This window comes from Microcaecilia unicolor, chromosome 6, assembly GCF_901765095.1.
Source record: "Microcaecilia unicolor chromosome 6, aMicUni1.1, whole genome shotgun sequence".
NCBI lineage: Eukaryota > Metazoa > Chordata > Amphibia > Gymnophiona > Siphonopidae > Microcaecilia > Microcaecilia unicolor.
The window spans coordinates 345,237,415-345,264,403 of NC_044036.1; the positions used below are offsets into that span (position 1 = coordinate 345,237,415).

The 26,989-nt window shown below is 43.3% G+C and overlaps 2 protein-coding genes across 4 annotated transcripts in view; both read right to left on the reverse strand.

Moving 5' to 3' along the window:
* Window positions 1-2,987, reverse strand: part of PCYT2 (phosphate cytidylyltransferase 2, ethanolamine) — a 31,693-nt gene extending 28,706 nt beyond the window's left edge. Inside the window, exon 1 of the mRNA XM_030205172.1 lies at window positions 2,849-2,987. Within this exon, the coding sequence (XP_030061032.1) occupies window positions 2,849-2,928 (80 nt within the window). The 5' untranslated portion in view covers window positions 2,929-2,987. The remainder of the gene's footprint in view (window positions 1-2,848) is intronic.
* On the reverse strand, window positions 750-26,685 carry SIRT7 (sirtuin 7). 3 transcript variants are annotated; one of them, XR_003942364.1, is made up of 12 exons: window positions 26,591-26,685; window positions 24,747-24,884; window positions 23,789-23,893; window positions 22,960-23,030; window positions 20,295-20,367; window positions 20,075-20,173; window positions 19,755-19,991; window positions 19,547-19,627; window positions 17,110-17,216; window positions 14,088-16,132; window positions 12,489-12,491; window positions 750-762 (listed from the first exon to the last, which is right to left on the reverse strand). XR_003942364.1 is itself a non-coding variant. In XM_030205170.1 (10 exons), the coding sequence occupies exons 1-10, from the start codon at window positions 26,681-26,683 to the stop codon at window positions 15,901-15,903; spliced, it is 1,236 nt and encodes a 411-aa protein (XP_030061030.1). In that variant the 5' UTR covers window positions 26,684-26,685; the 3' UTR covers window positions 12,298-15,900. The 3 variants fall into 3 exon arrangements, 2 of the variants coding, with proteins under 2 accessions (XP_030061030.1, XP_030061031.1); XM_030205170.1 differs by lacking the exon at window positions 750-762 and having other exon boundaries at window positions 12,298-16,132; XM_030205171.1 differs by lacking the exon at window positions 750-762 and having other exon boundaries at window positions 12,298-16,132; window positions 24,747-24,893; window positions 26,591-26,671.
* Between the last annotated feature and the right edge of the window lie 304 nt (window positions 26,686-26,989).

Sequence of the window (26,989 nt, forward strand, 5' to 3'; positions counted from 1 at the left end):
TACAGCGCTGCGTAACCCTAGTAGCGCTCTAGAAATGTTAAGTAGTAGTAGTAGTTGTAGTAGTACATCCAAATCTAGGGACAGCCAAATTTAAGAATTTGGACGTCTCTGTCGGTATTTTCGAAACGAAAGATGGACGTCCATCTTTTTTCAAAAATACGGGTTTCCCCGCCCCTGGATTTTGCCATTTTGCAAGGATGTCCAAATTGCAACTTGGACGTCCCTTTTGAAAATGCCCCTCCACACCTCCTATATAACCTGACTCTTTTACAAAGCAATCTCTGCATATCATCTACTGTGCACCCCAAGAAGTCCAAAGGGTTGGAGAGGCCAGTCAAATACATCATACTACAGCCCTGCCTGAGTCTCAGCCCATACAGGCAAGAGAAGGGGTCATGAGTTACTTAAGGTGTTCTGTCCCCATATTCATGGAGGCAGGGTACATTGTTGCGTATTATTTTAATTTAATTGCATTGTTTGTGTATAGATAGCACTGTATATTAGGACTGCTTTTCCTATAGTTTGCAGTTCCTGTGATTGACTCCTCGTGAGCTTTTCCTACTGGCTGTTAGCTCTGAGATAGGGCAAGCCCTCCCTCTCTGTGTGAGAGAGCCCAATCTGGCTGTTCTAGTGGCTGATCCCTCCTTAATCTACTGTAATTCCATCAAGATTTTTCACTTTCCCCATGTAATTCCCCATTTATTTTCTCCGCGTTCTCCCCCTTATTTTCCTTGAGTGTTACAGCTTTTCCTCTCAGCTGGGCTGAGGTTCTGGCCATCTCCTTGCCTCTGAAGTGGCTAGATACAGACTCTATGAGCAACTGAATTGTAAATTGGATTTTCTTTTGTTTATTCTGAATACCCTCAATACTTGATTGCTTAATTTACTCTGTCACTTGTGAACTTTAATGCAATAGCACTCTGTATTTCTCATTCCGATAATGGCGATCGCCACTATGGCATAATGTAAGCCACATTGAACCTGCAAATAAGTGGGAAAATGTGGGATACAAATGCAACAAATAAATAAAATAAATAAATACTACAATAAAGAAGATTTGCTTAAGAATTGAGAGTCTACTGATGAAGTTTCTGCTTGGGGATGGTTTATGCTGGCAGTTTAAGCTACACTATACCTTGCCTAGAACAGTACATAAGGCATGAATGGATGCCACTCATTGGCAACTGCACCTCAAAGTCATTAGAGCAGTATCCGAAGAAAGGTGGTGTCACTAGCAGCCACTATGTTTTTGCTCCTCTTTCCTTCTGGCCTGCTGCAGTATTCAGCCTCCAGAGCAAAATCACAGCGCCCGGAGGCGCAATAATCAGTGAGCAGTCAACATGTGCTAGGAGTTTTAGAGACTGGGGAAAGTTCATACTCCAGCCCGGGGGATAAGAGGGTTGAGTGTGGTTCCTGGTGTCTGCGAGTATTTTTAAACACCCACATTAATGTAGAAGCAATGATTCCATTGGCGATAGTCAATTTTGCTGCCCTAACTGGTAAATAGACAGCTAATGAACTGTTCACATATTTGTATAGTATTCTGGTTGTCTGTTTAGTGTCCACCAAATAAGTTAATCCTGCCCTTGCATCACTACCAAGGGAAAAGCTGATGCCAAACAGAATAAACAAAGCAAGCAGTTAAATACAAAGGTTGCTTCTTATCAGCAGTACTGCTGTAATTCGCAGTTCTGCAATCTGATAAAGGTTTCAAAATGAAAACCTTTAAAATAACTTGCCTCTACACTAGTGAGCCTCCGAGTAAAGCTTGATCACTGTCCTACCTACAAATATTAGCGTCCCAGGGCAGATGAAGGGTGGTGGAGGACAAGTGTCCTAAAGGGAATTAAGGTAAGGAATGTTCTTTGGAGAGAAAAAAACCCCAAGAACAACAGGAGCTGTCCAAGCTCCTATACTTCTGACTCTGAGGTCTCAGCCATGGGCACCAAGAGCTTAAACCTGGCCTGGAGAGAGGGGAGGGGGAACGGATGGGGGGGGGGGGGACAGAGGGGGGAGGGGGAGCTCTCCTGTGGGGTGGGTACTCTGGTGGGAGGAGGGGGCAGCGGGGGTGTAAGGGGCAGCGGGGGTGTAAGGGGCAGTGACCCCCCCCCCTCCTGACTCTGAGGTCTGAGCCATGGGCACCAAGAGCTTAAACCTGGCCTGGAGAGAGGGGAGGGGGAACGGATGGGGGGGGGGGTGACAGAGGGGGGAGGGGGAGCTCTCCTGTGGAGTGGGTACTCTGGTGGGAGGAGGGGGCAGCGGGGGTGTAAGGGGCAGCGGGGGTGTAAGGGGCAGTGACCCCCCCCCCTCCTGACTCTGAGGTCTGAGCCATGGGCACCAAGAGCTTAAACCTGGCCTGGAGAGAGGGGAGGGGGAATGGGAGGGGTGACAGAGGGGGGAGAGGAGCTCTGCGTTGGACTGGGAGCTCTGGGGGGGGGAGGGGGAGGGGGCAGTGACACCCCCCCTCCCAAGCTCATATACTTCTGACTCTGAGGTCTGAGCCATGGGCACCAAGAGCTTAAACCTGGCCTGGAGAGAGGGGAGGGGGAACGGATGGGGGGGGGGTGACAGAGGGCGGAGGGGGAGCTCTCCTGTGGAGTGGGTACTCTGGTGGGAGGAGGGGGCAGCGGGGGTGTAAGGGGCAGCGGGGGTGTAAGGGGCAGTGACCCCCCCCCCTCCTGACTCTGAGGTCTGAGCCATGGGCACCAAGAGCTTAAACCTGGCCTGGGGAGGGGGAACGGATGAGGGGTGACAGAGGGGGGGAGCTCGCCTATGGAGTGGAAACTCGTGGGGGGGCAGTGACCCCCCCCCCCTTAAGCAGAGCCCTTCGTCTCTCCCTGTCACTTACCAGCCATCGCACCAGACCCGTACCGGGGCTTTGCGTGGCTCCGGGCTTCCCGCCTCCGCCTTGTGCCCGTTTCTGATCATCGCGGCTGTCAGTGACAGGACAGCAACATCCCGGACCCAGCGCGGTGTAGCCCCGCCCCGGAAGTAACGCCAGGGGAGGGTCTACTACTGCGGCACACGACGTGCACCGGAAGTGCAGCTCATCGCGCGGCAGCCGCAGCCATAAACTATTGACGAATGAGGCAGCCGCAGCCACTAGCCCCACCCCCTCCGCCCCAGCCACTAGCCCCACCCCCTCCGCCCCAGCCACTAGCCCCACCCCCACCCCTCCCCTCCCCTCCCCCTATTCAAAGGCACTTTTCAACTGCAACATGTGGATCAAGTGTGCTCAACCCCAAATGTTCTGAGCATGGAAGGTCAGGTCACCTTTAGTCAAGGTTTCTGGGCAAAGGTAACTTCCATTGTTGGAGATTATTTGGGGGTTGCAGCCTTTCTAGTGGAAGGATGCAGTCAGGATTTTCAGGTGTCCTATCTCAGTATCTTGTGGCTTGGCTGTAATAATGGATCTTTTTGGATGTGAAGGGTGGAAGCTGGAGTTGTGGAGCAGCACTTTAGAAAACCAGAACACTGTACCAGTAATTTCATAGTAAGAATCTTAAAAGGGAACTTTAAAACAATACAGGAATGGAAGACCTTTCAAGTCAGAATGATTAAATATTTTGACACCCACCAGACAGGACTTAAAGCTCTGGGTTTTCTAGCCCATTATAAACCATAAATTTGTACAGCTTTGTCACCCTCCTCTCTCCATGCATATCTCCCTGTCCCTCATCCACCCCACTCTTCCTGTCTCTCACCTATCCACCCCCATCCTGTTAGACTGTCACTGGAATGCTTATTTCCGATCTGACAAAGAAGGGCAACCTTCGAAAGCTAATCAAGAAATGTGTTATGTCCAATAAAAAAGGTATCATCTTATTTTCTTTTATTTCTATTGATTACCTCTCTACTAAAATAAAGGTAATAACCAGTGCTTTTTTTGTGCAGTCCAACTCACCTGCCCGCTCCCTTCCATTCGTGCACCTGGCCATGCTCCCTGCATTGCAAAACTTTTGTTTAGCCGAAGTCGCGGCAAACCGGCAGTGAAAGCAGCAGCAGGCAGGCTCGCCTCCTCGTCATTCACGTCCCTTCTCTCTCAGCGCATCCCGCCCTCCTCTGATGTAATTTCTTTTCCGTGACGGCGGGACATGCTGAAAGGGAGGCAAACGAGGTGAGTCTGCCTGCTGCTGCTTTCACTGCCAGTTCGTCACAACTTTGGGTAAACAAAAGTTTTGCAACGCAGGGAGCACAGCCGGGTGCACGAACGGAAGGGAGCGGAAAGGTGGGACTGGGGTTTGAATGATCTCGGGGGCGGGTGGAGGCTGGGGCGAATCAGTGGACATGGAAGGGAGGGGTGGATTGGGGGCAAAAGTGAATCGCTGGACATAGAGGGGAGAGAGGAGAGGAGAATCATTCTGGACATGGATTGGATGGGAGGGCAGGGGAGAGAGAATTGCTGGACATGCCTGGCATGGGCTTCCTGAGCCGTTACGTCTAGCTCCATCCCTGGCCACCTTCAAATCCGGGCTAAAGGCCTACCTGTTTGATGCTGCTTTTGACTCCTAACTTGTCACTTGCTTGTAACCTTTATCTTGTCTTCCTCTCTTCAATAGTCCCTTTCCCTGTTTCCTTCTGTCTTTCCTACCCTTATTGGTCCTGTCTGTCTGTCCTGATTTAGATTGTAAGCTCTATCTTTTCTTCATGTTCAATTGTGAAGCGCTGCGTACGACTGGTAGCACTATAGAAATGATTTATAGTAGTAGTAGGGGAACACAGGGAAGTGAGAATTGCTGGACATGGATAGGAGGGAAGGGGAGAGAGGAGAATCGCTGGACATGGAGGGGAGGGCAGAGGAGTGAGGAAACATGCTGGACATGGATGGGGGAGGGCAGGGGAGAGAGGAGAATCGCTGGACATGGAGGAGAGGACAGGGGAGAGAGGAGACATGCTGGACAGGGAGGGGAGGGCAGGGAAGAGAGAATTGCTGGACATGGAGGGGAGGGCAGGGGAGAATCGCTGGACATGGTGAGAGGGGAGGGCAGGGGAGAGAGGAGACATACTGGACATGGATGGGAGGGGAGGTCAGCGAAGAGAGATTCGCTGGACATGGATGGAAGGGGAGGGCAGGGAACAGAAGAGAATTGTTGGACATGGATGAGAGGGGAGGGAAGGGGAGAGAGGAGAATCGCTGGATGGATGGCAGGGGAGGACAGGGGATAGAGGAGACATGCTGGACATGGATGGAGGGGAGGGAAGACAGGAAGGAGATGCCAATGGAGGGGAGGGAGGAGAAATGCTGGAAATGGATGGAGGGGAGGAAAGAAAAAAGAAGAAGATGCACATGGATGGAAATGAGGGAACGGGAAGAGAGGAGAAAAACTGCACATGGATGGAGAAAATAGGCAAACGCTGGATCAACGTTATACCTCCTCCAGTCAATTCCACGGAGGAGGACACAGCTTTTACTTTTGGATGTAGGGCAAGAAAGGAGGAAAGTAAAGACATAAATGGAAAGGAAGCCCTGGAAATGGAGTTAAGAGAACAGATAGAGAGCAGCAGAATCAGAGACTCGGACCAATATGAATAGAAAAATAAAGTCACCAAACAAAGGTAGAAAAAAATCATTTTATTTTCATTTCAGTGTTTGGAATAGGTCCAATTTGAGAATTTACATCTGTTCTCTTATTTTGCACTGGGTATACTGGAGCTGTAACAGCTTACAGAAATGATTTATAATGAAAAAAAATCATGTTATTTTTTTTCTCCTATACTAGTATAATATTTTCAATGTCTATATGTGCCATGGCTGGTATAAGGGGTGTGGCTAATGTGGGCATGGCTCTCATAGGGGCAGAGCCATATGTGGTGACCCTGTCCATAATGAGTACCAGCACCTTTTTTTCTACAAAAGAAAGCACTGGTATTAACACAATATTGCTTTGAGAAGGTTGGGGAAACTCTGTTCTCTCCAGGAGGTTAGTGAACAAATAATGCAGTTAGGCTCAATTTAAATAGTAAACTCACCCACTCGTTTGTTTTCTGGATGTTAATATGTCAGTGAAAGAGGTGGAGAGTAGGGAGGGGGGTGTGACAGTGTCCTTTAAGACTGACTCTCCACCCATAATGTTTCGAGAGTGATCTGCCTTTTAAGCCACATTCATCTACTAAATTATTATAAAATTCTAATACATGAAAAACACATTATAAGATCAACAAAGAAGATTGATGTAAACAGCGCTCTGTACATTTTCTGCATTGAATCATATCCACCACATGCCTAGAAAAAAAACTTTTCTTTTGAATATCATTCCCACATGAATAGTTGCACAGTCCACACATATCCACCTCTTGGTGAAGACAAGGACTGTGTTTGAATTTAAGAAAGCACGGGGCAGTTGATCCAGTTGTCCACCCCCAGACTGGTCAGTTTGTTTATAAAAGTTCTTATGGGAAAGCATGTCAAAGGCTTTACTGGAATTCAAATATATCACATACAATGCATGCCCTTTATGTACTTCTCTGGTCACCCACCCAAAGAAGTCAAATCAAATTTGTTTGGTGCAAACTGTCTCTGGTAAAACCATGCTGTTTTGGGGTCTTGCAACCCAGTGTTGTAAATAAATATTAAGCTAATCAAAAAAAAAAAAAGTCATCCCCTACAATTTGTCTGATAACCTTTTATTTCCACCTACTTGTTTCCTGAATGGCCCCAGATCTTTGATGGGCTTGACAATTACAAACAATGGAATGAAGTGGGTCATGGCCTGACCTACTGGTTGCTCTACTTAGCATCAGAAGTTGGGAGCATAGGGCTCAGGGACAGAGGTTGATTCACCCCTCCCCCCCCCCCCCCCAATCTAAATGATGTGCCACTGTCCATGCCTAGAAAGACTAGTTACAGACCATTTAAAGCCAGGATCAATTTATGTCCAATACGAGCTTTGGTTTTGTTGTGTTGCAGAGTTGAGGCATTTAAGTTGTATCGTTCGGGTATGCCTTTTTGAACATGTGAGTTTTTAGTAGTTTCCGGAAGTTTAGGTGGTCATATGTTTTCACAGCGTTTGGTACTGCGTTCCATAGTTGTGTGCTTATATAGGAGAAGCTGGATGTTCCCATAATAAGTGCCCATATGGGAACATTGGGCACTAATGGGTTAATTCACCACCCTTTCTGTAAAGTAGTATTTCTTCAGATTACTCCTGAGTCTGTCCCTTTTTACCTTCATCCTGTGCCCCCTCATTCCAGAGCATCTTTTTTTTTTTTTAATCTTTATAAATTTTTGTGCTTACGTCTAATAACATAAACATGAAATATCAGAAATCAAAATAAGGTAATTCAATATGCTTATAACCAAATCGGTTTAAGGTATAGAAAAAAAGAGTTTACATTTGTCCCCAATATATAGATCAAGATACTAGGAAATATAAAGACTATATAGTCAAGCAAAAAGTTTACAACGGGAGGGGCTATCTAGGTGCCTACAGCCAACGTTAACAGTGCTGTAATTAGGGAGGCAAAACAGTAGGTGACTTCACATTTTCTTTAGATGAGATGAATTCTAATAATTTCATTGGGGAAAATATATAGTTATTCATTTCAAAAGTTACTAAACATTTACAGGGAAACTTTAGCAGGAAAGTAGCACCCAAATTAACCACTCTAGATTTATAAGACAAAAATTCTTTCCTTCTTTTCTGTGTACTTCTTGCCATATCTGGAAAAATTTGAATCTTTTGCCCCATAAACATTTCATTCAAATGGCGAAAATAAAGTCTCAAAATGTTATTTCTATCAAGTTCAAGGGCAAAAGAGACTATCATTGTAGTCCTCTCTGTTACAAGCTCCAGAGAGTTTTCAAGGAACTCAGTCAGGTTTAAATTTGGAGTTGCCAGTGGTTGTTCGTTAGGTTGTTTCAATATGCCTCCAGAGCATCTTTTCAGTTGAAAGAGACTCACCTCTTCTGCATTTATTCCACAGAGTTATTTAAACATCTCTATCGTATCTCCCTTCTTCCAGAGTATACATATTGAGATCTTTAAAGTCTGTCCCCCATATGCTTTATGATGAATGTGACAAAAACTGTGGGGTTTCAAGCCTGCGAACGGTAATAAATAATTTCATGTGTATTTCTCCTTATCGACCAGCAGATGGTGGTTGTTTACAGTTTTGAAGCTGTTGCAGAGAAGATTAACTTTCTTTTTCAATATAGCCTATGAAAAGGGAACTTGCAGTACCATTGACCAGATACTTTGGTTGGTTGGTGCTGTGGGCGCTGATTGGTCCTGGATTTCAAATCTGGCCAGGAGGTACTGAATTTTTCTTTAGTCTCAGTATGAAAGAACAGAGGACAAACATCTCTATCCTGAGACCCTGTTCAAACTTGGGAACAGCTATTGTCTGTAACTCCCCAGGTTCTACCCAGGTAGTAAGAAGTGGTCGTTTTAATGTTGATTTTGTTTCGGTTATCTGTTATTGCTTTCAAACATTCACTGTTTTACTGTAACAATAAACCTGTTAGTCAGTCCAGGACAACAGAGCCAATAAACTAAGAATCCCAGTGTTTTGTGTGTTAGGTCTGTAGGTGCTTTTCAGGAACCGTGTGGCCCCAGTAACCTAGAAATCACTGGGGAATAACTTGAGTGGGAGACTCGCCCAGAGGCAAATGGGAGGAGGGTGCAGTGTAGAGCACATGTCCAGGTGCAGGCAGGCCTGAGCAGTGCTGGGGACAGACCCTCCAGGTGGATGCAGGGTAAACCCCAGGTGGGTCTAGGCGTTTCGTGACAATGAAGACTAATTACCATTTTAGTTGCTGCCCTCTGGACCATCCTATTTATATCTTTTTGAAGTGTGGTCTCCAGAGACTTATACAGAAGTATCACCTCCTTTTTCCTACTGGCCATTCCTTAGCGTCCCTCCGGACCGGACCAGGATTGGACTGATGGGTTGTGCACGCCAACCAGCAGGTGGAGACTGAGAAAATACTGGTCCGGTCCGGTCCGGAGGGACTAAAGGAAAGCAAATTAGCAGGTAAGATCTAATTTCTCCTTCCTCTCCCTATGCAGCCAAGCATCCTTCTGGCTTTTGAGGTTGCCATTTCTACCTGTTTACCATTTAAGATCACCACATACGATGAGACCACAGTCCTGTTCCTCCTTCCATGCACAGAATTCACTCTAAATTGTACCACACCCTTGGGTTCGTGTAGCTCAAAACTCATGACCCTGCAATGTTTTCTTCTTTTTTTTTTTTTTAACATCAAGTCTTAGCTGCCAAATTCTAGCCCATTTTTTTAAGCTTCACAAGATTCCTCCTCATGCTATCTATACCATCAGGGTTGCCTACCCTATTGCAGATTTTGGTATCATCCACAAAGAGATAGACAATATCGCTTCCAACAATGTTAAAAAATAAAAAGAACTGGTCCAAGAACCAAATCTTGCAGCACACCACTGGTAACATCCCTTTCCTCAGAGTGAGTTCCATTTACTACTACCTTCTGTTGCCTTCCACTCAAAACGATTCCTAACCCAGACGCTTTATGTTCCATACTGAGGGCAAAATATTAAATCCAAATAACTGAGAAAATAGTCAATCAATTATTAATCTACAAAAGCTCATAGTACTTAACACCAACAAAATGCTATTATTCATTTAAAACAATTTTTAATTTGAAAAACCTTGGAATTGACAGTACATATTCTAACCACAGAAGTAAATATCTTTCGTAAACATTGACAAATTGATCTCAAAAAAGCCGAGGTTAATATATTGTCAAACTAACAGTACTTACATAGGTATCATAGGAGTCTCTCAGCGATGTCATGATAGTCTTTGATACAGAAGTAGTTTTCTAATTCTAAAACCCAAGGGAATTCCCTCAATGTTCACACTTGTGTTCAAATTCTTTACTGTGATCAACTGCATAATATTCTCATATCATACAATGCCACAAATTAGTAGAATAGCTTGTATCCATGCCAGAATATATGTAAAAAAAAATCTAATTCACAGCCCAACACTACTGTGTTTCGCTATCAGGAGCAGGAAATCGAAATACTTCATAACAGAAATTTATGGCAAACATAGTGGATCTATCATCAAGGTCTCCAACTGCATCACATTCAGTTTATTTATAAGCTATGTGGAACATGTCAAAGGCTTTGCTAAAATCTAAATATACCACATCTAGCATTCTCCCTCATACTCACTGTTCTTTCCTCCAAATAGATTCCATTTACCACCACCCTCTGTTGCCTGTCAGTCACCTAGTTTCTAATCCGGTTCAGCCCACTCAGTTTATTGATGAGCCTCCTGTGAGGAACCGTGTCAAAGGCTTTGCTGAAATCCAAGTTGTCTACATCTAGTGCAGTTCTTTGGTCACCCAGTCAAAGAAATCAATCAGATTTGTTTGGCTTGATTTTTCTTAGGTAAAACCATGCTGACTTGGATCTTGTAACCTGCTGGATTCCAGAAGTTCACTATCCTATCCTTCAGCAGACACTCCATTACCTTTTCAACCACCAGAGTGAGGTTTACCGACCAGTAATTTCTTTCTCCATTACCACAATGGCTTTTCTCCAGCCCTGCAGAACCGAACCTCTCCCATCTTCAAAGGTTTAAACAAATCTTTAAGAAGACCCTTTCAGCTCCCTCAGTATTCTGGGATGTATCCCATCCACCCCAACATGGCTTTGTCCACTTTCAGTTTTTCAAGTTATTCATGAACCCTTTTTTCTGTAAATGGTGCAATATCTACTCCATTCTCCTATGTACCTTTGTCAGGCAACTGTGGTCCTTCTGCAGGATTTTCTTCCATGAACACATTAGTATTTTGCTCAGCATGTCCGATTTTTCCACATCACTTTCCACTTAGTGGTTCTCAGCATCTTTCAGTCCATTTCTAGCTGGCCTTTCTCCTTTCCCCAACATATCTGAAAAAAGTCTCATCTTTAGCCATTTTTTTTCTTCTGCTTGTGCTTTCACCGGCCATATTTTATCTTCACCACTTTGAGCTTTATCCAGTATTCCTGTGTTTTGCATTTTATGGACTCCTACCTCTTGTCCATTTTTTCAGCCACTCATTTGAAGAACTGTATCGGTTTCATTTTTCTCTTAGAGCTTTCAGCGTAGACCATTGTCTTTCCACTTTTATGTCCTCCAACTGCTCAGCTTGTTCTTCAGGAACTCCCCCATTTTATTAAAGTCAGGATGTTTGAAATCCAGGACTTGAGACTAGGGTAGAACTGAGCTGTAGCTCTCAGGGGCTCAGCCTTGGGATGTACGGTTGCTGGTTTCCACATCTAGGTCTGCAACCCTAGTGTGATGGATTGTTATTTCCACTGTCTTTTTCTGGTATTTTTATGGAAATACGCAAAGTGCTGAGAAGGATTCCCAAGGAGTGGTACATCAAAAACTGATTAAACTTGAACATACTTTAGGATTACCCGATGCAGAAGTACTTATCAGCTTGTCTGAAAACCACTTCTGCCATGCTTTAATCTACCAAGTTCAGATTTTGTGTAAACTTCCTAAACTTTACCATACTCACATTCAAAAGAACACAATCAGTAAAAAGTGCTATAAACCTCATAAAGAGGCTTAGTTTTCACTACCTTCTTTACTAATATTAGTAAAGAAAGTTAAATTTAAAACTCTATGTCTGATCTTCAAGGCCCTGAAAGGAAATGGCCCCGAGTATCTGAAGAATAAGATGATCCTCCACACACTGCCAAGGACACTAAGGTCCTCCCAAGGACTTTCACTAACTACACCCTGTCCAAAAGACATTACACGATGTGATACCCGCAAGCGAGCCTTCTCCGGAGTAGCCCCCACACTCTGGAATGCACTGCCTGAAAGGCTCCACTTAACACAAGACTCTCTCTACTTCAGGTAGCAGATGAAAGCTTGACTCTTCAACCAAGCCTTTAATGGAAGAAGTAACTAACTTGTAAGTCTCACTCACACACACAAGGATTGACTCAGGCTGCACATACTGCAGTGGGACATGTTTATCCACTCCTACCCTAGCTGAGATAATATTTAACCATCTCTCTGACCTCACGTGCAACTTTCTTCAAATCAATCACCTTACTTTCTAACTCTTCCTACTTTCTTACCCATCTATATGTTACAACTTTGCTTTACCCTTCACTACCAATTATAATGTTCTATTACGTATTGTGTTGTCATTGTAAGTAGTATACTATGCCATACTTTGTATTTGAATATTTTTACTGCTGTAATTGCCTATTGCTCATGTTTGATCTATTCTTACTGTACTCTGCCTTGAGTGAATTCCTTCAAAAAGGCGGTAAATAAATCCTAATACATAAATAAAATAAATAATAATTAACCCACACATCAGACTTCATAGCTTTTTTTTTTAATAAAAGTTGTCAGTAACAGCTGTAAGTATAAAGTGATCACAAACTACGTCCACATTCCAAAAAATAAATCTATATAGAAGACTTAAGTGATGCTATATATTTATGCTTTGCACATTTAAGCTTGAGAAACGTCAGTCGGTAATCCCACACAACATTCTTGCACTCTGAAAAATGGAAATGTGAACATTTAAAGCCAAGTACAGCTTTTCCAGATTCACAAAACACAAACACACACACACAAAAAAGTTTGAGGGGTTTATGAAAATACAGAACAAACCAAAGATAAGAACACCATTACCTATTTTAATTGCTTATGAAAATTTCCCTTATTGTACAAGCTAATACATTTTAGTTATCCAGCATAACCCTTCACAAAACCAACCAATTCTGGATCTACTGCTTGCGTTTTCAGATGCCCTGTTGTTATGGCCCGGCCCGTGTCCTGGACACTAGTTCCATCCCTTGCACAGCCTTTCCTTTAAGAGAACTTAATGGTCCATCTGCACAGGAAGTTTGAAACGTGGCAGACCTCAGCTCAAGCAGAAAAACTCAAAACAAGCATCATTTACCATTGCTTTTATGTTTCCAAATCTACAAACCCTACTAGTATAAATATATTTTTTTAAACTTGCCAATGTTAAGAACCACACAATGCAAAAACAGAGGATTAGGTCCTTCCATTTCCTGGGCTGGACAGGATGCTGTGAAGCTAGGTTCAGTCATTGATCAATAGCAAGTGGCGAGGCTTCGGAGCCATGTTAGGGTCAGTACTGGAAAATTACAATTCATAACCAAGAACCATCCCTGTGACAGGTGATATAAAAATAGGGAGGGGGGGGGGTGGAAAACGCCCTTGGCAGTTGCTACTGATGGCTTCATGGGAGTGTAGCTCAAGTGAATCGATCCTGTCAAGATGTTAACCACCCCTTTCCTCTCTCATGACCCAACACCAAGAGCAGTTTACAATTACATGGCAGCCAAATGGCTCTCCTAGGACCTCATTTGTGATCTACTGAATGTCTCATGTAACTATTTATATATGTTTAGAAAACTGATGCATATTCCTGTGATGAATGCCACTGAAATATTTCCTCTCAAATGAGCTATAAAATGCCACTGTAGCTCTAAGAAACAAACTGTCTTGTGCCATATTTTTTGTACCTGTAGGACCAGTTCACAGTGGACAGTACAGTGAAGGAAATCTCTAAGTGGGAGGACCATATCCAACTCCACCTTGAGGGGAACAAGTTGAGCCAGCTGTGGCTTTTCCCCACCATGTGCAGAAACAGGTAGCTTTGATTTCTTAATGAAAGGCCCCCAAGAAAAAATAAGAACAGGTGCCTGTAATACGGCAGGGTAAAATTCTACAAAGCTATCTATAATGCACCGAAGAGGTCACTAAGGTCTGCTTCTTTTAGATTACTTCCATGGAAGCTGGATTAAGACACCTCTTCACTGGACTGACAGTATTTCTCCATAGGTGTGCAGAAGTTACACCTACCTCAGTGTATTTAGCTCAATGGAAAGTATTACCATAGTCAGCTGGAGCAACAGGACTACAACACCTAATCCCAACCATAAAAAAATGAAGACAAAACCCCTTCAGAACTATAGAGGAAGGAAGGAGGAGCATTCAGAGGCCCTGACACTGAAACTCTATAACAGGAAACTACTGCCTCTAGTGCCTATCTTTATAAAGAAGAAAACAGAGGCGCCAAAACCGGTAACTATAAATCCCACCTCTCATCCCACATCTCATTTAGTCCCTAAATTCTTGGGCTCTTTTTGCTGTGATCTCAATCCAAGAAACTCCACCCCCAGATGAATTAATAGCTTGGGACAAAGCTTGTGTTAACAGATTTTAAAAGCAAGCTAAAACCCTGCCTCACTTCCTGGAAGAGACCAGACTCACTCAAGTACATCAGTACAAGATAAGGTGCTTAAGCAGTCAAGTTAAAACAGAAGAATATCCACACTGGGTCAGACCAGTACCCTGCTTCCAGCAGTGGCCAGTTCAGGTCACAAGTACCTGGCAGAAACCTAAACAATACAAAAATTCCATGCTACCAAGTTGTCTGTTTCAATGGTATGAGTGGTCTACTGGTTAGAGCAGGAGCTGAAAGCCAGGGAAGCAGCCTTCCAATCCTGTTTCTCTCACCGATGCTCCTCCAGACCTTGGGGAAGTCACTTCACCCTCACAAACCTGTAGTAATGTATCAGTTAATACAAGTTCCATTATTCTCATGGTGGCCTATTTAAGCATGAACTCACATGGACACAAGATCCTTAGACTCAGGGCAAGGAACACCCACTGTTCCTAAACATAACTCAGATTTGGAAAAAGAGAGGAGGACTGAACCTTTGGTTCTTTTTGGATGTTAACAGATCTTAGTAATCAGTTTTGGGAAGAGAAAAGGGGGTCAGAGAATAGGAGTAGGGGTAAGTGATCATAGAACAGGATGGGGAAAGGGAAGGAGGAATGAATCCCACCTTTTTGCTTACAATCCACACCCTCCCCTTGCACTCTCACATCTTCTGACATTCTCTTCGTACCTTCCCATCCCTAATACTCCCCCCTTTGTCCTTCAATGATTCCCTCACTCTGTTCTTGTTCCCCCCCCCCACCCCCTGTCTCTCCATCATTCTCCCCTCATCCACTGGTACTATCACTTCATTCACTCGTCCCATATCTCCTGAACACCATCATTCCTCCCAGGCGGTTAAGTACTCAAGAATGAATGAAGCACAGCACCTGGGACCACATTCTCTTTCTGTGCTGCTGAGTAAGTGTGTCCTGCTTTGAATCATATGGTAAAGTGTGGCTCTTGTCCCAAACAGCTGGGAAGGATGCAGCCCGAAGCACTGTAATGACGCTGTCCTCCAAGCCTCAGGGGAGCACATGAGAGAGTGGGGACGGGATGGGATGGAGAAAGAAAGTGACCTGCTTCCCCGGAAGCTTCTGTTTAAGTCTGGCCTTGACAGTTCTACAATAATTCCACAGCACTTTACTGCAGCCTCACAGGAGCCCAGGCTGTAAAAATTACGTCCTTTCCAGTTCAAAAGAATGGAAGTGTGTAACGAGGTGAGGAGTAAGTTCGCCAATCCATTCCTTGTAATACAACACTGGTGTGTTCTCTGTTGTGTTATGCAGAATGAAGAGAATTAGCCAATAAAATGTCCATTTCAAAGTTACACTGGGTTTGTTTGTTTTTTACTGCCTCCTAGGTGTCGATTTGTTCCCGTGAATTATTATATTTTAGAATACAAAGGTGTGCAGACATTTCTTGTGAGTTTGTTTGGCTGTATAAACTGCATATTACCAGCACAGCAGCCATCAATTTACCGAAAAGTCTATGTGATAGAATTTAGAAAAGCAGAAGCCGCTTTCAAACCCTTTAAATACAAATGTCTCAAATAAAATACAGATGAGAACCACCGGGCTGGCATTTATTGTTTGAGCTGCGGCTGTACCTGGTGCTTGAAGGCACTGCTACCTTCTTCCGAGTCTTGGTGGCAGCAGAGCCGTGTTCCCAACCCCTGCAAAAGCTTATTCTGTTCCCATCCATTACAAGCACTTTTTTCTCTTAGTGCTCTTTCTGCAGCCTTTACCGAACCAGCCAGCACTGGGCGGAACCGCACCGATCTGACGTGTCTCCAGGCCCCTGTGTTCCTCTTTCAGGTGACCTCCATTTTCTGATCTGTCCATTTCCTCTGCAGTTCTTACAGCTCTGCGACTGAGACTGGCTTCCTCACCAGGCTGCAGAGGAACTGCCAAAGAGAAAATGGGATCTTGGGATCTAGGGAAGGAAAAGCAGAAAATAAGATTTCCAGCAAGCTCAGTATTAGCTCCTAAGCCCAGAGCTTCTGCCTAAGATCCTAGTCAATTCTTCTAGTCCCGTCTCTTATTTTCTTTCACAGATTCATTTAGTCAGTCTTTTAATAGCTTTGCCACGAAGGCAGTGGTTCTCAACTGGTGTCACCAAAAACGTTTTGCTTTTCTTAACAACTATGTGCCAGGAAGTCAGGTACTTGAAATCTCCACAACTGACCCTTCTTCTGTCACCAGTGTCAGATAAATGTTGCATCTCACCCCCTCTTCCATCCTGGCAATCCCCACCATTACATCTGTATTTCCCTTACATCATTGTTAGCAACAATTAAATGATATATAGAGGCATATTTTCAAAGCACTTTGGGAGGCTAAGTTCCATAGGTTTCTATGGAACTTTGGGAGGCTAAGTGCTTTGAAAATGAGCTTGATAATGTTTTTTCCTTTGATCAGTTGGAAATTGTAGTGTTTAGTGTGTCATGCATGTGAATTTTGTTCGTCAGGTTGAGAACCACTGCACTAAGGTGATGTACAAAGTAAAACAGATAAAACTAGATGCAAAAAGGCTGTACCAAACAAAAAGAATCAGCTCAGAGAGCTGTGGAAGTGGCATTTCCAAACCAGGAAATGGTAACTAGCAACACAACACAAGCTCCTGTGATAACAGGTCACAAGACCAAAACATAAAGCACCAGAGATGAGAACGAGACGGAGCGTACCAGTGGGTGGAGTGCAAAAGTGCAAGTGAAATGCCGGACACTTTCATGTGACCAGTAACATCGCTTCTCCCAACAGCACAGTTTCACCTCCACTGTACTGTGGTGGGCATTTCTAGTCCAGTCTCTCCCTCCACCCCCCATGCTGCCAACCTCAGGCCACTCTGAATGGAGAGCTACCAGTGTCATAACCTTCCCTCATACACGGACACCACTGCCAGAATATCACCTGTTGTAAGCAGGAATCTGTAGCCCTAGTTCTCCTATTAGTAGCCTCAACACATCATCACATCTGCCATGAATCTTCAGTTCAGCCAAGTCATCTTTTGGAGTCCACTGAAACAGAAAAAAAGAAAGCAGCATTTGTTTAAAACATACTTCGCTTCCATTTGGTTCTCTGCAGATGTGAACCTTCTAAAACAAACATCATCATTCAGGTTTGGAAAGGTTCCATCCTCCAACAGCCTCATGGACCCATTTACAGCTGTTTCTCCTTTCCTCCAGGGTAAACATGTTGAGGTCAGAAGTCGTTCCATGTACATCTTGCTACAGACATATCTTCCTTATTTCTTACATAGTAATATGTTAAATTAGAACAAACCTCTTACTCTGTTCATAATTATACCTTTTGCAATATAATGTAAGCCACATTGAGCCTGCAAATAGGTGGGAAAATGTGGGGTACAAATGTAGCAAATAAATAAATAAAAACATTAACCGCCTACCATTTTCGTCACTTTTCTCTGAACCATTTCAAGTCTTTTTACATCTTTAGCAAGATAAGGCCTCCAAAACTAAACACAATACTCCAAGTGAGGCCTCCCCAATGGCTTGTACAGGGGCATCAACACCTCCTTTCTTCTGCTAGTTATACCCCTCTCTACGCAGCCTAGCATCCTTCTGGGCCACGGCCACCACTCTGTCACACTGTTTCGTCACCTTGAGATCTTCAGATACCATCACCCCAAGGCCCCTCTCCTGAGCCAAGCTTACCAATCTCAACCCTCCTATTCGGTGCATCTCTTTTGTAATTATGTACCCCAAGTGTAGCAATTTGAATACCAAAGCAAAAAAGTTTTTTTTCTGGGATTCATACTGCATCTTGAATACTTTAATGGTTTTGGAAACCATGGAAGCTGGATTTGATTGAGCATTTTGTGGCTGTGTTCCTCTATGATTTCAAGATGTTCAAGAATTTTGTCATCAAGGATAACACAAGCTTTATTTTTTGAATGAGGAGAGGGTATCAGTTCTAGTGCTCGACTATTTACAGTTTGTATTATTGGATGCAGACTGTATTTCAACACTGGACATATTGGGGACATTATTCCTGCTTTGGATATATGGTTTATATGTAAGTGGGGGCTCGTAGTGGGTATTGTATTTTATAATAAATATTTGCATGACACCAGTTTGCTTCTTATAACAGTATTCCTCTTTTGTTTTTGATTTATTTGAACACTGTATTTATATATTGTATATTTTACATGATTTAATTTTTTATTTAGTTTCCTGTGATAATCTTGGTGATTATTATGTACACAGGTTTTGTACGCATATTTTTAGTTTTCCCTTGTATTTTTATAATTACATTTTAACTGCCAGATCCTTGACCTTTCTTCTAACATTTGGAGATCCCTTTTCATGGCTTCTGCTACCCTCCAGGGTATCCACTCTGTCGGCTATCTTTGTGTCATCCGCAAAAAGGCAAACGTTTCCTTCTAACTCTTCAGCGATGTCTTGCACAAATATATTAAAACTTCAGCATCTTTTACAACTATGGTTGCAGGAAACCCCTTTAGAAAGGGCTATGAATGGAGCTAGTGGAAGAGGACGTATCTCCAGGTTGTACAGAGCCTTGTTGCAGCAAAAGATTAAACCTATTAAATGTGTTACCAAGTGGGAAATGCTTTTTGGGTCAGAGCTTTGACTCTAAAACCTGGGAAAAATGTTTTAGAACTATTATGAGTATCCATAGAAAGCAGATGCTCTATCAATGGTACCTTACTCCAGCACGCTTGAGTCACATGTGACGAATACAATGTGGACAGCAGGGAACTTTTATTCATATTTGGTGGTCTTGTCCACGTGTATGCACGTTTTGGGATATGGTTTTTGGTCTTCTAACCGTTGGTAAAGATGATGGGCTTTGGCTTGTTCAATAATACTTTCTGTATTTTCCAGGAAGGTTTTTGAAACTATTAATATTACCACGGCCAGTAGGCTTCTCTTGACGGCAGCCTGGAAACAGACGGAGGAACCAACTCAATCCCAAATCACTGCCAAAGTTGACTTTGTATATCGTATGCCAAGCTCAAGGCACTGCGCCAGAATCAACTGATGAACTTTAAATGCACCTGGGACCCCTATTGTTCAATGAGTATAGCCCCATTAGGGGTTGATTGAGGGGGGGGGGGGGGGGGTTAGAGAGTTTAGTTGTTTCAGTATGCTGGGATTGTATGCTTTGTACCGAAGAGTTAAGGTAAAACATTTAAGCTTTATGTCTTTGTATTTCCTTATCAGTTTAACAATTTTTAAATTAAAAAAAAAATATATATAATACCAGCAACTCAGTCTCCTCCTAGTTTACTGGGGGCCTAAAACTCCCCCATCCCAGTTCATTCATTTAGAAATATAGAGATCAGTACACTCTCAGCTGCTCTTACCTGTAAATTAACAATGTATAATTTTGGTCGACGACTACGTGGTTTGTTCATACACCACAGACAATGGTATTTCTTCAGTACCTACAGGGATAGAAAGAAACCGATGGCATAGTGCTGGTATTTCTAGCTATGGGGTGGAGAAACAATGAACGTACAGGCTTTAGCTCTGCTGATTCATACAGTGTGCCCTAAATATTGCTACACTTGCCTTTAAGCTGGAGCCTAAGCACAGGATCATATCTGCTTTGTCTGCTCCCTCCACTGCTGCTGCCCAGTTCAGAGGCTGGGCCAGGATGCCTCTCTCCCCAAAGTGCACTATACTGTCTTGAAGATCCCCTGCACAGTGGGAACATTTTCTGCCCGTAAGGTGCCTGTGCAGCCCTGTGTGTTCTGTGACATCAAACAGGCGGATGTACTCCCGGTTTGGAGAGCACGAAGTGCAAACCTGTGTAAGAAGCCAAAGACAGAGGACACGTGAATAGAATGTCTTCCGGTTGCTCTGTGAGGAACCGTGAATGCTCTACTCACCTCAATATACATATTCCCATGCAACTCCGAGATGGCTGCTCGTGATAATCCACTGCGGAGATGCAACCCATCACAGTTCTGTGACACCACATGCTGTACCTACAGGTAGAGAGGAGAGTGAGCAGGGATGAGAAAAGAAATCAAGAAAATGAAAGTAACAAAGGGAGAAGAGCACATGCAGAGAAGAGAGGAGGCCAAGTGTACAAACAGTGCCTCTTACTAGCTTGTGTGTATGTAACTGGGCAATCGCCATGTGGGTGAGAGTGGGCTCCGCATCACTCAGGTCTGAAGTACTGCGGGAGAGAAGCAAATTAACATTTACTGCCAAGCACGTGCAGGCAACCTATCCCCCTTTCCCCCAGAAGGCATTTGGTGACATGTTTTTATTCTTTATGAAATCTAACAGCCCTTCAAATGGGCTTGTGGGCTGTTGCAGACTGAGAACCAGGCACACGCTAACTGGCAAATATTCACTTTCACACTTGTTGGCATAATTATTTCAGTGAACAGAAGACCAACAGCTGAACAAAAGATCCCGCTAAGGCCATGAGAACAGACATTAGATATTTTTTGTCCTGTATTTTATTTTTTTTTTAACTTTGAATTTTTATTGAAATGACATCTCAAACATAACAACGCGCCATTGGCTCCAGCACATGACAATGCAACAATTTAATTTTTATTTTAACATTATGCTTATAACCCTTTTATCCCCCCTATTCCCCCCACCCTTCCCCCCTCACCCTCCCCCCCACTAACCCCTCAACTGATTCCCCCAACAGCCTAAACCCCCTCAATATCTGTTAGATGATTTGTCCTGTATTTTCATGAGAATTGTTCACCTCTTCAATGGGGTTTAAAATGTTTTAGGGAGATCCCTATGGAAGAATTGACCCATTTCATTTCAGACTCCATTTTCCTGCCTTATGAGTTAGCATGACTGAAAGGGTCAAGTCACCGTCTATCAGAAATCAAAAGATGTTTCCGAATAAATGAAAGGTGAACCCAAATAACAGCAAGGTCCTTTGGATTGGAAATTGCAGGGTACCCATGTTTATCCCAAAGCGGTGTTTGCTATTTTATGTCCATACTTGAGGAATTATTTTTGATTCAGTGACTAGAAATGAAAACACAAGTAGCAAATGTTGTCTAACAAAGCTTCATAAGCTTTCATTAGTTAAACAGCGACAACCTTTCCTTTGAACCTCAGGATGGGGAAAGGGAAGGAGGATCGAATCCCACCTTTTTGCTTACTCACAATCCACACCTCCCCTTGCACTCTCACATCTTCTTACATTCTCTTCGTACCTTCCCTTCCCTAATATTCCCCCCTTTGTCCTTCAATGATTCCCTCACTCTGTTCTTGTGCATACCTCCCTTACCTTGTGTGCTGAGTCCCCCCAAATCCCCCCCAAAACCCACTACCCACAACTGTACGACACTACCTTAGCCCTAAGGGGTGAAGGGGAGCACCTACATGTGGGTACAGTGGGTTTGGGGGGGGGGGGTTGGAGGGCTCACATTTACCACCACAAGTGTAACAGGTAGGGGGGGATGGGCCTGGGTCCACCTGCCTGAAGTGCACTACACCCACTAAAAACTGCTCTAGGGACCTGCATACTGCTGTCATGGAGTTGGGTATGACATTTCAGGTTGGCATAGAGGCTGGCAAAAAAATGATTTTTAATTTTTTTTGGGGTGGTGGGAGGGGGGTTGGTGACCACTGGGGAGTAAGGGGAGGTCATCCCCGATTCCCTCCGGTGGTCATCTGCTCAGTTGGGCACTTTTTTGAGGCTTGGTCCTAAAAATAAATAGACCAAGTGAAGCAGGCAAAGTGCTCGTCAGAGCCGGCCTTCTTTTTTCCATTATCGGCCGAAGCTGGCCATCTCATAACCACGCCCATGTCCCGCCTTACATACCCTACCGAAACAGCCCCTTGAGTGGAGAAATCTTTTAATATGATGGAAGCCCATGGCAGTGCTTGGTGGGATATGATGTCACTAGCGTCTAAATAGCAGCAGTGCCATTTTGGGATTTAGTAAAGCTCCGATTGAAGCGTTTGGGATTGGGGGCGAGTCCCTCAGCATTCTGTGGGAAAGTTCATGACAGTATATTTATTTTAAGTAATTTAACTATGTATTTTTCATCGTCCTTTCATATCTGAAGACAGAGCTATATATATTTTGAAGACACTAAATTGGAAGACGCCAGGGCTAAATGACGACAGCAACTGAGGAAGCAGTACCCTGTGAAACGGAGGTGCTCCGTAGAGTATGAGCTATGTCTTTCTTTAGCCGAAGTTTAAATGCAGCAGTCTTCATTCAAATACGAGAGCAGAAGTCTCCATTTAAGCTATGTAAGTTTAGCATTTGTCTTTGAAAGAAAAAGAAATTGCGATTTTCGTACTTGCTTTTGAAAGAAAGAGAAACAGTGAAAGAATGAAAAAAAAATGTTATCTAGCAAATTGAATTAAAATCATAGAAAAAAGGGTTTGTTGACTGGTGATGTGTACAAAGTAGCTATGCAAAAAAAGTAGCACTTTTTTATTTTACTGACGTATTTTCTCCACCTTTAGTAAATATACATAGTTAGGTACTACTAGTTAACAGACATATTTTATTTTGAGTATTAGTACTCTGTAGTCTGCAAGCCATTTGTTGGGGTTTTCATTGTTGCCGTAACTGATCTGCTTAGAGTATTTTCGTTTCTGGAAAATGCAGAATCCAAAATAAATTCATCACAAACCAATGTGTCTCTGATCAAAGCACAACATTATACAGAAGCAATATTTCTTTCATCCAAATATCTGCTCAAAGAAATACAAGAACACCTCTGTTGTATAATACAATACCATGTACACAGTATACTTTTCCACTTCGTCTTACCGAGTAGATTTTCCTTTATGAAGCAGGGTCCACACGCCATTCGGGCCCCTGTAATCTGGGATGGAAGCCGCCTGCATCCGTAAAAGCACAAAAACTTAGGTAGCATAAAAAGGGTTCAAGTTGATCATATCTATAAAGACTGACACTAGGATAAGTAGGTGAGCTTCAAACAAATAAGCAACACTAGGTCCTATTAAACCTCAGGTGTATGAGCTGCACCGGATCCTCTTACAGGTCTACTCACTTGTCCTTTAGATTGTAAGCTCTTTGAGCAGGGCCTGTCCTTTTATGTTAACATAGTAACATAGTAGATGACGGCAGAAAAAGACCTGCATGGTCCATCCAGTCTGCCCAAGACAAACTCATATGTGTATACCTTACCTTGAATTGAATTTGTACCTGTCCTTTTCAGGGAACAGACCATATAAGTCTGCCCAGCAGTATTTCCCGCCTCCCAACCACCAGTCCCACCTCCCAGCACCGGCTCTGGCACAGACTGTATAAGTCTGCCCTCCCCTATCCTCGCTTCCCAACCACCACCCCCTCTTTCCCCCACCTGCTCCGCCACCAATTTCAGCTAAGCTTCTGAGGATCCATTCCTTCTGCACAGGATTCCTCTATGCATATCCCACGCATGTTTGAACTCCGTTAAATTGTACAGCGCTGCGTAACCCTAGTAGCGCTTTAGAAATGTTAAGTAGTAGTAGTAGTACATCCTGCTGTTTTCTCACTTGGATCAGGCTGAAGTGTCACCAAGAGACTGCTAAGATGTGAATGTGTATTCAGAGGCAGTCTGACAGTCGCATGCATTCTGAAAAAGGGGTCTCACCGTGCTGATGCCTGCTCCTGTGTACACCACCAAGTGTTTGGCACTCTGGACTGCAAATGCCAATTCCCGCACTTTTCTCCGCAGCTCCTCTGGCTCATCAAACACCTACAGTTCATATCAAGTGCTGTTAAACTTCCTCTGCCAAATGTAGGAGGGGATTCTCATTTAATTACACATGTGATTAGTGATAGTATCCATCACTAAATAAAAAATCACTCAATGTGCTTTTAATCTTTTAAAGACAGCACTAACAGCTTGATCCGAAGACATATGAGAAAGCCTGGTTGGTGGATTAAATGAGACATATGAGAAATAACCAGAGAACTAGCACAGTTACTTCTGCTTCACAAGAAGTGCAGCATATGCAACCACAGCCTTCCAAGTCTAGGGGATCTGTTACAAATTATCATCAGAGACCATTTTTTAAAGTCATTTCTTCAGATACAACTGTGGAAACTTATTTTTCTGTCCATCTTTTACAGGAGTAAGAGTATACATTTTTATCCACATACTACAGTACTACAGGAAGTATGAGCAGTCTTAGCTCAGGGGTAGACACCACCATGCATAGTTTTGTATTTTCAAAATTAGGTGCACATCTGAGAAAGGAAGTTCTACCCATGGAACTTTGCTTTGATCATTGCTACAGACCTACAGGGAAATGTAACCAAGGACTTGCCCTAGTGCAGACAGTTAAACCATGTAATATGTTTAGGAATAATAAGTAAAGACCTGATGTAATCTAGTCATACATATCTCACTGACCTATGTAATAACAGCATGCACAGGGGGGTGGTAAGTCTTGAAGGAATCTGCCTTTTATAGTGATTGGAAATGTACAGGACTCATGCAATAGAATGAGTTATAATTTTCCACTTGTAAAGCAAACTTTTTTTCCAATCAACTGGAAGATTTAGAAAGTTCTCGGACTTCAGTTCAAATCAATTCTGGGACTCACCTCTTCTTGCCTTCTCTTTAAGCTTTCACATCTCTTACTACGCCATTCTAGTTCTTTCACCAGATCTTCGCTCTCACTAAGCATTAGGCATTCCTCATGACTTCGCTCTTCCACTGCTTTCTTAAGAATCCAAGAAATCTACAATCACTCCCAGGAGGAGAAAGAGAATTACAGTTAGCCTTGCCTGAAAGAAAATCAGGGCACTATCAATTCTAACCTTTCTTCTGATTGCCTAGCCGCTGGGGTAGGGGGACAACAAGGAGTAAAACTAGATATTATATAGTTGCAACACTGAAAAAGGACAACAAAAATTCCTGATTTTAATATACAAACGGCAGCTTAAATCATTAAACCAGCACATTAATTAGAAGTTAACTAGGTACAATTAAATCCTCTGAGAATTCTTTTTCCTCCCAGTCACGCACTAACTGAGAAAAATACAGATGGATGGCAAGTTGTTCAGTGCACAAAAAAATGGGGGGGGGGGGGGGGGGAGGAGAATCATTGTAATATGTAATCTTAAGGTGAATAAACAGCTAAGGGTGAAAGAGCCAAAGCCAGGAGGCTACTGAGTGTACAGTGAGAGAAATGCTAACAACAGAACATAAGTCATGGGGCCTCTATCTCTGGTGAGACTTGAATCAGCGTACTGCTTGCATTTCTGGTGATTGCCTATTTAAAAGGATATAAACTGGATGAAGCCTGCACAGACGGCAGCTGTCAAATGGTCAGAGGTATTTTCAGCGAACGTATAGGAATAGACTTCAAAATCTAAATATGTACATTCTGGAAGAAAGGTGGGAGAAATAATAAAGACATTTAAACACCACTTTGGCATAAATGCACAAGAGGTGGGTCTCTTTCAACTGAAAAGAAGGTTTAGAATGAGGGAGCACAGGATAAGGTGAAAGAGGATAAGTAGTACTTCTTTACGGAAAAGTTGTTGGATGTGTGGAACAGCCTCCCAGCAGAACTGAGAGGCAATAACTGTATCTGAATTCAAGAAAGCATGGAACAAGTTCAAAAGATGTCTGAAGGGAAAGGCAGATTGGACAGGTTGTCATATGGTCTGCATCTACCACCGATTTCTATGTTTAAGTTGGTGGTCTGGAATCCATCATCATTCACTGTTACATAGCTCTAATAATTTATCCTGTTTTAAAAGCACACAGATCTAGAATCCCAGTGCTGAAAACAAACTAACGTGATTAATCACCACTATAGAAAAAAAATAATTTGCTCCTCATTTTTCATCAGTTGACACTGGACAACTTAAGAACGAGCCTCTACTGCACTAGTTCACCCAGCTTAGAATCTCTGGCTATTGGACAACTATCGATAAAAATGCCTTCACGGCATTATGTAAGCCATATTGAGCCTACAAATATGTGGGAAAATGTGGGACACAAATGTAACAAATAAATAAAATACATTTTGTAAGCAGGGCTGTGAAGTTGGTAGACCAAACCTTCAACTTTGAGGCTTAAAATGTTTTCTTCTGGATGTAAAATACTGGTAAATATATTAGTACCAACAAAGTGACGAATTTCTCAGATACACTAACATATGTTCATTTCATTTTTAGCAATTTTTTTTATTAAGTTTTAATAACAGGGGCCGGAAATACAAATTACAAGAAATAATCAGGTAATCACACCAAAGAATATCAGTGGAGAGGTAAAAGAGGGAGGAAAAGGAGGGAGGTAGGACTAACTCCGAATCCACAGCCCTTCTTGTGTCTGGGGAATTTGGGGCGGGGCCAGACTCACTGACAGCTCCATAACGTCACTACCGTTCAATTCTCTGATGACTCCCTGACTCCCTCCCTGCCAGGAGGTCGATACCTTCTTACGCCAGCTTCGATGCTGCTCCCGCCGCAGGATCCGATCCCTCTCCACCGCCTTCCTCTCCGAGCGACTCACCCGTCCAGCAGCCATTAGCACCGGCAACAAGAAATGACTTCCGACTTCCGCCTACTCGCAACAATCATTGGCTACAGCACGCCAAAACGGAAGTGACGTCATACTTTTGATTGGCGAACCCCAAGGAGGTGTGATTGAGGCATGCCGTCAAAACGTTGAAGCCACTTAGGGTAATCTATGATTCCTCTTCCCCGCGCAGCCGTCATCTAGTACAATCAACGTAAGGCTGCTGCATCCACGTTGTTCATCTTTATTGTTGGTAGCAGCATTTATTATTTCGTCTCACCTTTTCAAACGTGCCACAGCACACGGATCTGCACA